Below are 14,433 nucleotides of genomic sequence, written 5' to 3'. Positions count from 1 at the left end.
CCGTGTGCGTGGGTTTTCTCGGGGTTCTCCCGTTTCCTCCCACTTTCTTCATTCCACCATTTCATCCATTACTCATCATCACCGTCTCCTTTAGCCTAACCGGCATAACCGTGGGACTAAAAGTCGAAGATTTCATTTCATTTTTTATCATTTATTCTTTTTACTTCTATTTAATATATATATATATTTGGTCTAGGAATTAATTCGTGCGGTTGGTACGCACACATTGAAGCTGTAGTACAAACACAAAATACATAAATACCTTAAGAAAAATATTGTCCATCGCTAGCCACCACTTTCGCCCATCTGTGAGACAATGTACGGATTCCGTGGCGAAAGAAGTCCTCATCCTTGGAAGCGATCCAGTCAGAGACCCATGTTTCGATATCTTCTGAAGAAGTAAACCGCTGTCCAATCAAATCATTGTTCATGCAATCGTACAAGTAGTAGTCCGAAGGAGCAACGTCTGGTGAATACGGCGGGTGGGGTAAAACTTCCCATCCGACATTTTCTAAATAGGTTTTGACCGGTTTTGCGACATGTGGGCGAGCGTTATCATGTTGAACAATAAGTTTATCATGTCTGTTCTCCCATTCTGGTCGTGTTCTGGCCAGAGCTTGCTTCAAACGCATTAATTGTCGTCGATAACGTTCTCCATTCATAGTTTCACCCGGTTGCAGCAGCTCATAGTACACCACACCTTTCATATCCCACCATATGCACAGCATAACTTTTGCACAATGAATATCTCGTTTTGGTTGTGATGGACCTGGTTCACCTGGTTTCACCCAAGCCTTTTTTCGTTTAGGGTTCTCGTAATGGATCCACTTCTCATCACCCGTAATAATTCGATGCAGAAACCCCTTTCTGCTCTGTCGTTGAAGCAGCAATTCGCAAATGGTTTTTCGTCTTTCAACGTCTTTGTCTTTCAATTCATGTGGAACCCAATGTGACATCTTTTGAATCATTCCCATGGCTTTCAAGCGTTTGGAGACTGTTGTTTGATCAACGCCTAATGCTGCTGCAAGTTGTTCTTGCGTTTGACACGAATCCTGCTCGAGCAATGCTGTCAATTCTTCGTCTTGAAATTTTTTTGGCTGTCCAGCTCGCTCTTGGTCTGCCAAGCCGAAATCACCACTTCTAAACCGTGCAAACCACTTCTGACACGTTCGCTCAGCTAGAGCATGGTCACCATACACTTCCACCAAAATACGATGACTTTCAGTCGCACTTTTCTGCATGTTAAAGTAATGCAGCAGGACACCCCGCAAAAACACTTTATCAGGCACAAATTGCGCCATGTTCACTTAACTACAAACTGGTGTTGTTGACGCTTTAATCCACTGCCCTATACTACGAACGATACGCGATGACAGGGGTTTGCAACACATGTGTGGATACACGGAACTGTGGGACGATCCGTTCGTTGCGCCATCTCTTGTCCACCCGCACGAATTAATTCCTAGACCAAATATATATATATATATATATATATATATATATATATATATATATATATATATATATATATATATATATATATATATATATATATTATTTACTAAGTCAGACAGACAAATATTTTTATGTGTAATGAAGTTAGGAAGGTGTTTAGGTATTTAGATTAAGATGTTTATGTATTCTGACATTAATCGTTGTATACAGCTTATAATTCAATGAGTTTGAATATTCTCGTTTCTAAATAGAAATTAGGCCACTAAGCTGAATAACATGCGTAATTCTGTTGATCTAGATTTGAAATAAAGTAATGTCTTAAGTCGTTTACTATACGTTCGGCAATTTCGGATTTACAACTTAACTTCAAAATGTCAAATAAAAAATACCCGGAAAACTTTGGTAGAATGAGGGAAGTTCGTATACAAATTTGTTTAGAGAAGTGGCTGTGCAGAAAAGTGCAGAGCTCAATTTAATATTCGTACGAGGAAGTTATGCTAAATTAATTCTAAATTGAGATTCTAATAATAGTAAAAGCTGGAGTAAATATCGGGGTTTCGATTTTTTTTTTTTTGGTCCTGGGTTCGATGTTTATCATTGCCTCTTTACCGAATCGTAGAGGAGAAAGTAGCAGCATTAATATCTCAGCGAAATTTAAGTCAGATATCAGTGATTTCAGAATCGTGTGATTTTTTTAATTAATTAATTAATTAATTACCGTTGTATGTTAAATATATGTTTTATCAGTCTTGTGCAAGTTATAAACAAACCGTAGGGCTTACCGGGTATCATAATAACGAGTAGGGTGCTTTTTGGAAGTATGTCTTGGATTCAATACGAAGTAAGCACATAGTGGTTCCGACTCCACGGTAAACTATATATCAGAGATTGGATCGTACCTCATACAACTTGACTCTGAAGAGGATCGTTAAAATTATTGTAATCGTTATTATTTTAAGAGAATGCGGGTTTCATTGTGGCTTTTTTTTTTTTTTTTTTTTTTTTAATGCTTCTTTTCCCTTTAAAATTTCGACTTAACTTGTGCTATTCTTATATTTTCAGCTCAAAGGACTACAAAGGTGGTGTTTATCCAGACAGTTATCAGGCTTTCAGGGCCGTCCAAATAAACCTGTTGATACCTGTTATTCGTTCTGGTTAGGAGCTACATTGAAGGTACTTACATTTCATTTAATTATTTCACTAAGTTGTAATTGAGATGTTTGCTTACGTATTATTCTGGGCGCTTATACAAATTACACTATTACGGATGATTTCTTTCTTTCTTTATGCCCTTATGAAGCACGGGATGTACTAAGGGACGTTGAATTAGGTGCACTTAGTGGGTGCACAGACCATAATGCAAGATTACCTTACACAGAACGAACTCTTTTATTTCCCCACTATATTATTTCGCCTTCATGGGAACTAGAATATGAAATGCTTGCTCCTGAAACTAATTACATGAGGGGGATGTTTTGCAAAACCGTAGGTTTGGTTAATAAAACCTAATATCAGAAAAATTATTTAGAATATATAGGGAGTACAAGAAACTGAAACTCAACGTTGTAACTGTTATGTTTATAATTATAAATACTTTTGGGGTGAAGATGAGAAAAGTGTAAAGTTTAATACTTGCCACACTACTCAATGACGCTTGCACTTCTAATCATATGACTCAAGATGGCGACCTTACAGGATAAGGCTCAATGTATGCCGTGGTTTGTGGAGTTAAAATCGTGCGTTTCGGTATGAAGAAAAACAAGTATGCGACACGTTCATCATCCGAGACAAGTAATAAGACATTATATGAAAAGTTCAAGGTTAAGGGAAGTATGTTAAATTTGCCACATAATAAAAGGCTGGGAACAAGTGATGATGTGATTCAGAAGTTCAGGAGAACATGAAACGAGTCCAATGAAATCACTTTCACCGAGATCCTTGGAACTGGAATGCCAAGGTCAACGTTACACAAATTCGTACGTAAAGTAGGTGAAGGCCTACAAGTTAAAATTTGTGCACAATCTGATAGACGAAAACTCAGATATAAGAATGGAATTTATTAAATCAATGCTTACCCGTTTACAATGTGATAGTGACCTATGTCTCGGGTTCTTAGATGAGGCACGTTCATGGTTTCGTTAAAAGTGCACAGGCACAACTGCCGAATTGGCGGGAGAGGAAGGAGGAGTGAAAATTTACAAGAATTGGAGGTGCACACTCAGAGTAATCCCAATGTCAATGTGTGATGCATGATTTCAACAGACTTTTTGTTGTTATTATTGTTGAAAGACGCAGTAAATGGTAACAGTTATATGAACATGGGCAACATTCCTTGTGCCAGAACTCGAGAGGTTAGGCATCATCAATGAGGTCCGTGTGCAACAAGATGAGAACCGCCGCATTTTGCCCCTTAAGATTCGGCAGTTCCTTAACGAATAATTTCTGAAAAGAGGATTGGCAGAAGAGGACCCACACCTTGCAGAATAACCAGTTAATCTAGACGAATTTAAGGACAAGATAAGTGATGTAATTGTGAGTATCTCAGACGAGTGCTGTCATGCGGTTCTCGATTTTAGAGAAATACTTCAACAGTGTTTGTACGTGATTGGTTCACAATTGGATGTTTGACAGTTTTATTTTCATACAGAACTTTATAACTTCTTGTAAATAGTGTAAGGATTATCCATTTTGATTAAAATATGTTTTCTAAATTACATTAGAAATTACGAGTATTTCTTAAATTAAAGCTAAGGCCTCCTTCTTTCTTGTGTTGAAGAGAACATGTAACTCTTTCGTGGTTAAATAGTTAATGCCATCTCTCATTTGGTGTGTAAGGCCAGAGTTCGATTCCTGGTGGAGTACATGTAATTTAGATCCTACTGTAAATTTATCTGTCCTCGTGGCTGGAAAATAATTTTAAAATTAGAACAAGCAAACCACAATTAAGTAATAACACTATTCATGGCTTTGGATTAGATATTGTAGCAAAAGATATACTGACCAAAGCTTAAAAACACACTGCATTTTAAAACTATGGTGTGTTTCAGTTTCGGATATCTGTCATATCCTTCATCAAACACTATATACACACTATATAGGGTTTATATAGTGTCTGATGAAGGGTATGACTGATATCCAAAACTGTAACACATCATAGTTTTAAAATATAATGTGTGTTTTTAAGTTTTGGTCAGTATTTCTTTTGTCATAATTAAGTAATAAGAAAAAAAAAAAGGAATCATGGGCGCCCGAACGGGGTGGCCCCCCTGCTCACGAAAATGTATATGTAATATAGCAAACCATGGTATATTAAATACCAGAAGTACTAAACGCAATGTAGCAACCATTGAGATGCTCCCCCTTCCCCTAGAAAATTTTCTTCGGGCGCTTCTGACAAGCATAGATAAGTCTTAGGTGCTAGAAACATCCATTTTACATATTATGCCTTCCTCTTACTACAGAACAGAGAAAAGAGAAATTACCGGTCTGGGGTATTCTACCGTATATACAGCAATCATAAATGTAAGCAGTTTATCAACAGCTATGTGTAGAATACAGAAGTAATAACGAAACATGAAGGTGAAATAATATAACTAAAAATAAGGAGACATCTTCGTGAAGAAAATCACTCGTAGTATATAGAACACTTTTATTTCTTGTATGGAAATATAATAAAAAATAATTGCAATAGATTGGTACAGCTCTTTCCTGACGTTAGTGAAAATTACATCGCTTACAATTTATTAATTAAAAAAATTTTGAAAATTTTTATTTTTGATTTGTAGATATGTTGATTTGTATAATAGGGGAGAAAATTCTTCCGACGTTCTCTTAAAAATTACTCTCATAACTTTTTTTTTTTTTTTAACTGATTGTATTCGAAATATTGTATGACATTGATGGTCAGTCAAAGAATTAATGAGCTCCTCCGTGGCTAAGCGGTTAGCATACACGCCTTTGGCGTGGGAGACCCAGGTTCGATTCCCAGCGGGAGCTCATGTGGTTCGGATTCCACGTTAATCAGTAGGTCCACGTCCCATATAGCCTTGCTGCTGAAAGGGACGTTAAACTCAAATTCAACTCAACTCAAAGAGTTAATGTACGTATTCTTTACTAAGAAGAGTCAGCTGTGGAATAACATATTCGAAACAAGGAGCAAACTATATGCGAATGATAGACTGCTGCACTGTTCTAGACATATCAATTTAAAACAGATATAGAGAACTGTTGACTCAGTAATACAACACTCACTTCAGGTTCGCAGGATCTAGTCTTTACTATGTAAGCAGCGGCGTCATTTTAGATTTTTTCTAGGAGTAAAATTCTCTACTTATGTAAGAATTTCACGTTTTTGTTTTTTCTACTAGTATATTAGTGCACAATTTATTCAAAATATGTATTTCTCAAACTCAGGGAGTGGGGACAATTCCCTCCCCCCTGCCCTCCTCAAATGACACTGCTATGTGTCAACTTATGGTGTATAGCATCATTTCCTTGAATTTGTTCAGGGTACCGTGTTTCCTCTCATTTTAACTTACTTCAGCAAGTACGTCATCATTTATATGTTACGGTTATCATCTAGACTCGATGACTAACTAGAACTCGATGACTTTTGAAGAACGATGGCTAAGTGGTAGAGCGCATACATCTGATTCATAGGATCCCTGGTTTGATCATCGGCCAAATAAGTTTGTGGTGGACAACATTGTGTCCGTAGGTTTTCTCCCTTTTCCTCCCATATTCTCATTCCACCAGTTCTTCCATTATCATTCACTTGCCTTAATAATTCGTCTTCCTTTACCTAAAGGGCATAGTCATGTGACTTTAAGCTGAAAGATTTCATTTCATTTCATTTTCATCTAGCCTCGTTAGCTCATAAACTGGAATGATGGAACATTAAAGTTAAGATGACCGTTTTATTTCGAAACGTATTTAGTATATGTATTTATACCTGTAATACAAAATATTATTTTTGTTGAATGAAGTTTTCCGTAGAGAACATAAATCAGATTGTTACCTCAAATCTCTCACTTCTAATTTAGTTATAACAGATTAATTTTGTTATAGCAGGAAAGTGTTAATCTAGGTTGGTACCCCTTTAGAATTGCGTTTGGAACGTAGCATTATTTTTAATAGAGCAATTGGAGCAAATCCAGATTGTTTGCATTAGCTTAAGGTATATTTTAAATTATTTATTTTGCTAATGTTTTATGAACGCACCTATGATGTGCTTTTGAGGTACTTTTAAGGATTTTCCACCACTGTTTTGAGTTAGCAAAACAAAACCGTAAGTGTGAATAAGAGGCATTTTTAAAGTAATGGTTAATATGTATTTTGTACTATATTTGATGTGTAAAGTGTATGTTTGTGTAGCGAAATGTTAGATATGTAACTCAAAATACATGACAAATTTTTAGTGTAAAGAGGAAAGGTGAATAGGATTATACTTGCAACACCGATGAAGATGACCATTAAAATCCAGAAGTTTCACTGAGCAAAATGCAGCTTTTTTTAATATTGCTCTTACTACCAATTTATTTAAATATTTTTATGTATATTTAATTTTCAAGAACTGATTGCGATGTTAAACGTTGTTGCTGTACAGTTACTCTGTCGACGACTCTAACTTTAACTTTTTTTTCTTTTCTTTCTTTCTTTCTTTTTTTCTTTTTTTTTGTGTTTGTTTACTAACTTTTTTCTACTTTTGTGACAAAATAGACTGAAGTATTTATATAACAAAGATGCTTGCATTACAGCACGTGGCTCCCATGCGTATAAATTTTTCTGAAGAAGTCTTATTTAATTAATTTCTCTTAAAGTGGAACGTTATGTTAGCACTTTGCATTTTACATAACTTATATAACGCTGTCCGTTGCAATGTGTTGGTGTTAACGTAAAATCACAAAAATGCTACATTTACATAACATTTCAGACAATTTTACAACATTCGTAGACTACGTTTTCTGTCATTACACATACCAAAACAAAACAAATAACCTTTTATATTTCTACAACTGAAACTAAAATGCATAATAATTTTAATTAATAAGAATAAAATATTAAGGTTCCTTGACAAAAGCATAATTTCATCGTATTTGCGTGTTCTACTAACACTTAAGAGTATGCATTTTTGTACTTCTGGAGTGCTTTTTTTTTCTTTTTTCTTTCTTTACTACAGTGTTACTCGTATTTTTCGATAAGATCTGTTATTTAAAATTTTGCAGTTGAATATAAGAATTTTGCAATGTACAAAAATAATTGTATATGTTTTTATGAGAAATGGATATTAATTTTCAGCTGCTGGGTGTGTACGAAATGATCGACTATGAACAAAATAGAGAATATATTCTGTCAACTCAGGACCCCATAGTTGGTGGATTTTCTAAATGGGTAGACACAACTCCAGATCCTTTACATACGTATTTAGGTGAGTATAGAAAATAAAATTATTTCAGCTATAAGACTTCACTTGTTAAAATTCTGTTTTGCGTTTATGTCGAAGCCTCGTCCTTATCATTATCAGTATACTCATTTCGCACAAATGTATACTCAAAATTCTGCTACAGAGGAAACTTCACATTATTTTTCTATACTTGAGTTTTAAGTAGTATGAATGGCGAAAGCCTCTTAAGCAATATGGAATACGCAAAACTTACTAAAGATTCGATCTGTAGTTTGTTTGTGTATATGATGAGAATGTTTAAACCAATTGAAATTCACTGTAAAATATGTAGGATTTGCAGTGAAAAGTACTTGACCAAATGCCAAGCGTATGAATGGATGAACATATTCAACAACAGTGTAACAGATCTGAAAAATCTTGACTTGAATGATGAGATGTAGACTGAGAACGCTGTTGTCAACAGTGTTGAAACAGTTATTTAAGGAATTTGTCTTATCATTGTACGCGGAATAGCAAGAGAAATAGGGATTTGTGTTGGATAAATCCACAAAGTCATTTATCATAGGCTGGGCTTCAGAAAAGTGTCCGTGCTGTTTGACGAAATAATTAGAAAACTGACATGTAAAAACTTGCCAGCATTTGAAACGCGTTTAAGTAGAGGAAAGCGGCCTCATTGGTCGGTCTAAGGATGAGGTTTAGATTCGCTATATAATGGTTAACATTGTACACGTTATTTACATGTAAAAAGGAACAAATATTGTTACCTGTGTGGTGTATCTTGTAGTATACACAACAGTTAACAATAAAATTTTATACATACTGTTACTGGTCCGAAATTTCCACAGCATTCGAGTTCGTACACTTTAAAATGCATCCGTATAATATACAAACGAACACAATAATTAAATGATCAATTTATCGCTTGACAACCTAGATAGTATCTGATGAAGCCAGAGTGTTTAGTTCCCGAAACTGTTACATGATATTATTTTTATAATAAAAATCAGTTTTCCTTGCGTAGTAATTAATTGATTATTTAAATATAATATAATGTGAAAAACTGGTTATAATGGAGAAATGAGCACTAGTGTTAGATATTTTAATTTTTCAAAATATAAGGCGAGAAGAGTAAGACGAGCGAAATGAATACACAAATAAATCACATTTCAGAAGGTATGTATAATAGTGTATAGAGTTTATTCTTTATTAGAAATCAGATCCTAATCCTTTTCACTCTAAACGTTTCGAGAGTGATAGGTGCACCACGCACCGAAATACTCTAAAGAAAGGATGTAAATACTTGTATGCAGCAGTTTTATGTGAAAGCAAATAGCTAATAATGGAATGGAATATTGCTGTCCATCATCTGGTATGCCGGAGAATACGACATGGCAGCCGTGTGCAGAATAAATCGTGTATACTGTTTTTTATGATGAAATGGAACCATATTAATAATATTATCTGATATAGTGTCACTATTGTTGATATAATTCTTCCATTGCTTCCTGTTGGATCGTTTAATCCACTAATAAGATGAAAGCCTCTGGCCTTGCTTCGAAACACATTATCCTGTAAGACGACAAAGGAGCTTGTAATGTCTGTTCACAAACGGCTGCTCCCACTACTCAGAACATCATTGATTTTTTAAATGGAATTTACAGAGTCAATGTAACACTTAAAGTTAGATTACATTCTGGAGAGTTCTTACTCTTGAGTGGGTTGTGAAGACCTAAATAAATTTAAAAAAAAAAAAGTTTAGAAAAAGTTTTTTACGTTTTTTTCCCCGAGCTTGGGAAGAAAAACGGAAATTTTGGGAGAAATTTAAATTTTCGAATATTTTACTATATTATGCTTTTAAAATGAAAACTATTTTATATTTATTAATTTACAGTTAAGATCATTGAGTACTTATATTTCTTGTATTAGAATAGGGAGATTTTGTAGCAACAAACATATGTGCACAACTCATCCAGACTCTTTAAAGTTAGCACCGTGATAGAATGGAGTTATGGCTACTAAAGAAACTAAAAAATTATCCTAGTTGGATCATTTAATATAGACGCATTTAAATTATCTTATGAAGTTCCCTCTTGATGATGATCTCTATAAAATAACGTGGTCAGAATTATTTTAGTTAATATGTTAAAATCATATATATATATATATATATATATATATATATATATATATATATTATAGAGATATCTTCTTGTGCTGTGTAAAATTTCCGTAATTTTGAACCCATTAGAAAGAAATATTTTGTTCGGAAATATTGGTAAAAACCGGAAAATATAATTTAAAAACTATTTCTTCGCCTGATGCTAATCTTACTTGCTGTAACCTGTCTGCAGCGTATATACAATATATTTCGCTAACAGGAAAAATAGTACTTAAAGCAGATCTTAATTTTACTTTTTAGTTTTCTGATTTCTGGTAAAATTTCTCTTTTATTATTTGTATATTTTTCAAACAACTCAAAACCAGATATGATCTTATTTACACATACACACACATACACCACACAAGTGAGTAAATTTGAGCAGCGAGAAATGTATTAAAAGGTTGAATATGTGAAACTTCCGTTTGTTATTATTACAGACTTGCATATAAAATATTAAATAATAGTAATTATGATTTAATATTTACAGATAGAATATTAAATAATAGTAATTATATGTTCTGGTGTACAAGTATCAGTGAAATTTATCGGTACCTACTGCTCTTTCTTTTAAGAAGTAATTTGGTTAAAATTAACAAAACTTCACCAGATCAAAGAGCATATTAATAATTCAGTTTCATTCAAGAGGCCTGTTTGTTGCAACAGAAAAGCTTCATGATGATAAACGTGTATGTAACTGTAAAAGTTCTGTAATTAATGCACATCCACGAATAAACGACTAAAAGCATATAAAGGAAATAAATCAGATTATTCATTTTCAATAATAATTGCATTTTTTTCTTTTTTTTTTTAAATAATCGCAATATTGAAATTTCCCAAGGTATATTTTTTCACGTGTTTGAAAAAAAAAGTTCCATTTCTAGTAAAATTAACCTGATTCAAAGAACGTTTGTTCTTTTGTCAGTTTTTCCAATTTTTCTGTAAAGAAACCGGAAAAACTGTTTTTTTACCCACAGGTTCAAAATTTCCGGAAATTTTACAACACTACTCTCAGGACTTAGATCCAAGTGATTATTGACTTTTTTTTTTAATCTCTCTTAATGACCCTCCTTTTGGGGAAACACTTCAACGTTTGATGAAGTTCATCAGGCGACACAGTCCTGTTGGGTTTGCAACGTGAAGACTTTTATTCCTTTTTTTTTTTCCCACAAAACCATCGACTTACTGTTGCATGTTAGCGGAAGTAGATCATAGACACAAGATTATATGTAAAAATAAAAATAATTATATTCAATTGTTACTAATTCTGTTGCAAAATTGTGGTTACATATTTTGAATATGTTTTATACAATGGAAACACTCGTGTTTCAGGAAGTACAGGATGCTACGAGTTCAGTCGTTATTTTTTGTCGTGTTTCTCATCCGTTAATGAATCTTTCCTTTAAAGTTTATAGCATAATACACTTGTAATGCATCTTTAAAGAGTTGCGTAGTAATTTTTTCACTATTTTCTGGTTAGTAATTAGTAAATATAGGCTGTAACTTTAGTAATGTAAAGAGCCCCGTGAAGCGTAGTTGCTAACGCTCTTGCCTTCGGTGCAAGCGGTCCCGGGTTCGATTCCCGGTGGGGTCACTCGATCGAAAAAGTGTAACACGCTTTTTCAGGCCAGACGCCCTGAATGAGGTTTTCCTGGGTTTTCCTCATTCACACCAGGCAAATGCTGGGGTAGTACCCAACTTATAGGTCCCAGGCCGCTTCCTTCCTTCCCTTTCCCGGATTGTGTGCTCGCCGAGGGACGTCATCCCTCAAATCGTGAAGGGCTAAATGGCCTTAGATGCGAAAGCCCAGAAATCTAAATCCTAAAATCCTTTAGTAATGTAAAAAAACGTCGGAAGGTGATTAGGTCCTATGAAGGTGTTTTCTCTGTTTTCTGATAAGTTACTTATAATTCTATTATATGTGTGTTCGGAGTGAGATTGAGTTGAAAAGGAATGAGTGAATATGCACAAATTTTATAAATAGGCACTAGCTTTCAAGTTATGAAGAAGCTGTTATTGATTCAGTTACCAGATTTTTTCGTTACTAAGAAATGGATAGTGTGTGATTCTAATTAAGTCTCAAATAACCATTGTTTTGTGGAGTACACGACATAAGCATTGTTATTCTATTGTATTTGATGAATGGATGTTCATACAGTGTAATAATTGAGAGAAGTAATTAATAAATGAATCTAAGTTCAATTCATGTAGTGATTCCTGTACGGCAGTGTTTCCCATGGGCCGCTGGTGTGCCGCAAGGAAATTAAAACAAAATTATTAATTATATAGCAACCAAATTACAAGACAGGAAAAATATGTATTTGTATTTCACATTACTATGAAGCTCTACAATGGAAAAAAATACTGTAATTGTAATATATTATTGTATATACATACATTACTACTACACAGATTGTATTTCGAAAACAGAATTTTATTAATATTTAAAAATTGTGACGTATATTAATCATGTTAATAAATTATAAGTTTGACACTGTGTTACTTGTCTGTACATCTTTAATGTTCAAAAAAGTATTTATTATCATTGTTATGATCATTATTGCTTCTTTATTGTTAAGAATATTTCGTAACTTGAAGTTTAAAAATCTCATTCTACCCTTTCTACAAAGCAAACACTCATACAAATTACCTCCATCTGTTTTAAAAGTACAAGAGATTTGTTTGTTTGTTATTTAGTGTCTTCCTTAGTGAAAGGTTGGATACAATCTTCAAAAAGAAAGTGTATTTTTAAAACCCTGAGTCCTATATTTCATTGGAATTGTTTTCTATTTTTGAATTAAAATGAAAAATAAATATAATGATTTACGATGGGGGAAAACCAGTGATCGAGCTTTTTTCTCTGTGAGAAGGTGGTCAGTAATCACAGAAAAAAATTACGACGGTATTTTCTATTTACTACTACTACTACTACTACTACTAATAATAATAATAATAATAATAATAATAATAATAATAATATTATCTATGAGTGTGCCGCGAGAATTCAAGTTACACCCGTACTGTGTCGCAAGTTGAAAAAGGTTGGGAAACGCTGCTGTACGGAATAGAATCAGTAAAAAGCTAATATACTTATGAGTGCCCAGTTGAAAGTTAGATTATATTCGTCTCCGGCTACTTAATAGTAACATTACCAGACAAGCATTAGTAATAATATTAATATATATATGGTTTTATTTATTTCGGAACTCAGGTTTGTGCGGTTTAAGTCTGATGGAAGAAGAAGGACTCCAAACTGTTCATCCAGGTTTAAACATTAGTTACAGAGCTCTTGAACATCTTCACAATATTCATAAATTATGGGATAAAACGGATAAGTGACACTAGCACATAGCTTTTTGTTTTCTCAGGTAAGTTAAAATTTCTAACGTAATACTACTACTAATAATAGTAATAATAATCGGGAGAGCCCAAACTAATTTTCTCTGTAATTGGAGCAGAGAGAGACACTCTTTACATTGAATTATCAAATATGTATTCTGTAACTTTGAAACAAAATAAAGGTGCAAGTGACATCATCGGGGTTCCACTTACAACGAAAACAAAACACTAGCGTATTCAGATGGCGTGTAAAACAATGAGTTGCAGATTCGTCTCCTGTTGGTTTGTAAGAAGGCGTCAGTCACGAGTTTCAAAGAGTACAACATGCTTTTAAGTTAGCATTTGTAAAATTATATTATTTAGCAAAAATATAATAGGTTGATTAAAATGTTAAGACAGAACAATCACTAAACTAAACGCACATTAAATGATAGAATATAAGGAGTAGATGGTGGTGCTCGGAGGTACTGGCTTTCTCGGGTTAAAGTGTTCTGAACACCTTGAGGAGAAAAAAGCGTTAATAAATTACCACTAGGTGAAGTGATTATGGAAGGTAGATAAGACGAGATACATCAGTGCCAAATCGCGACTAATCTGGGTAACCACGGAACTTTCGCAATTAATAATAATAATAATAATAATAATGTAGAGGTAATTAATAAATTTAAATATGAAGGCGTGTTGGTGACAAGAAAGAACAAAAGGAGTTAGGGAATTCCATTGGCGAAATAAGCGATCTCGTTAATTATATAATAATCTTAGGATTAAAATGATGTTTCCTGTTGCTTGATATGTGATAATTTTTGTGTTCTATCAAATATTTGGAACTTAAGTACAAAGACACTTTCCATAATGTACTAAAACTTCATTTAAAATATTTTATTTCAAGATTTTCATTTTCTGTTATCTAACGATTTTATTTAAAGTTATTTTTCCCTCAAGTATCTAATAGTACTTTAAATATCTACGATTTGCCGATACTTAAAATACTTACAATTTGCCGCCATTAAACTGAGTAAGACAGGTCAAGCGGCTGCCGCCCATGCATTGTCTACCTTCCTTAAACCCCTTACACCAC

General features: G+C 33.7%; 1 protein-coding gene across 1 annotated transcript in view; it reads left to right on the top strand.

The window, feature by feature from the left end:
• betaggt-I (geranylgeranyl transferase type-1 subunit beta) overlaps positions 1–14,433 on the top strand; it is a 50,001-nt gene that overhangs the window by 23,222 nt on the left and 12,346 nt on the right. Inside the window, exons 6-8 of the mRNA XM_081733678.1 lie at positions 2,518–2,628; positions 7,753–7,882; positions 13,228–13,384. Coding sequence (XP_081589804.1) covers positions 2,518–2,628; positions 7,753–7,882; positions 13,228–13,355 — 369 coding nt within the window. The 3' untranslated portion in view covers positions 13,356–13,384. The remainder of the gene's footprint in view (positions 1–2,517; positions 2,629–7,752; positions 7,883–13,227; positions 13,385–14,433) is intronic.

Source organism: Thermobia domestica, chromosome 12 (assembly GCF_964235325.1).
Source record: "Thermobia domestica chromosome 12, izTheDome1.hap1.1, whole genome shotgun sequence".
Lineage (NCBI taxonomy): Eukaryota > Metazoa > Arthropoda > Insecta > Zygentoma > Lepismatidae > Thermobia > Thermobia domestica.
The sequence above is the reverse complement of the archived record's forward strand: the minus strand, read 5'-3'. Positions and strand labels throughout refer to the sequence as shown.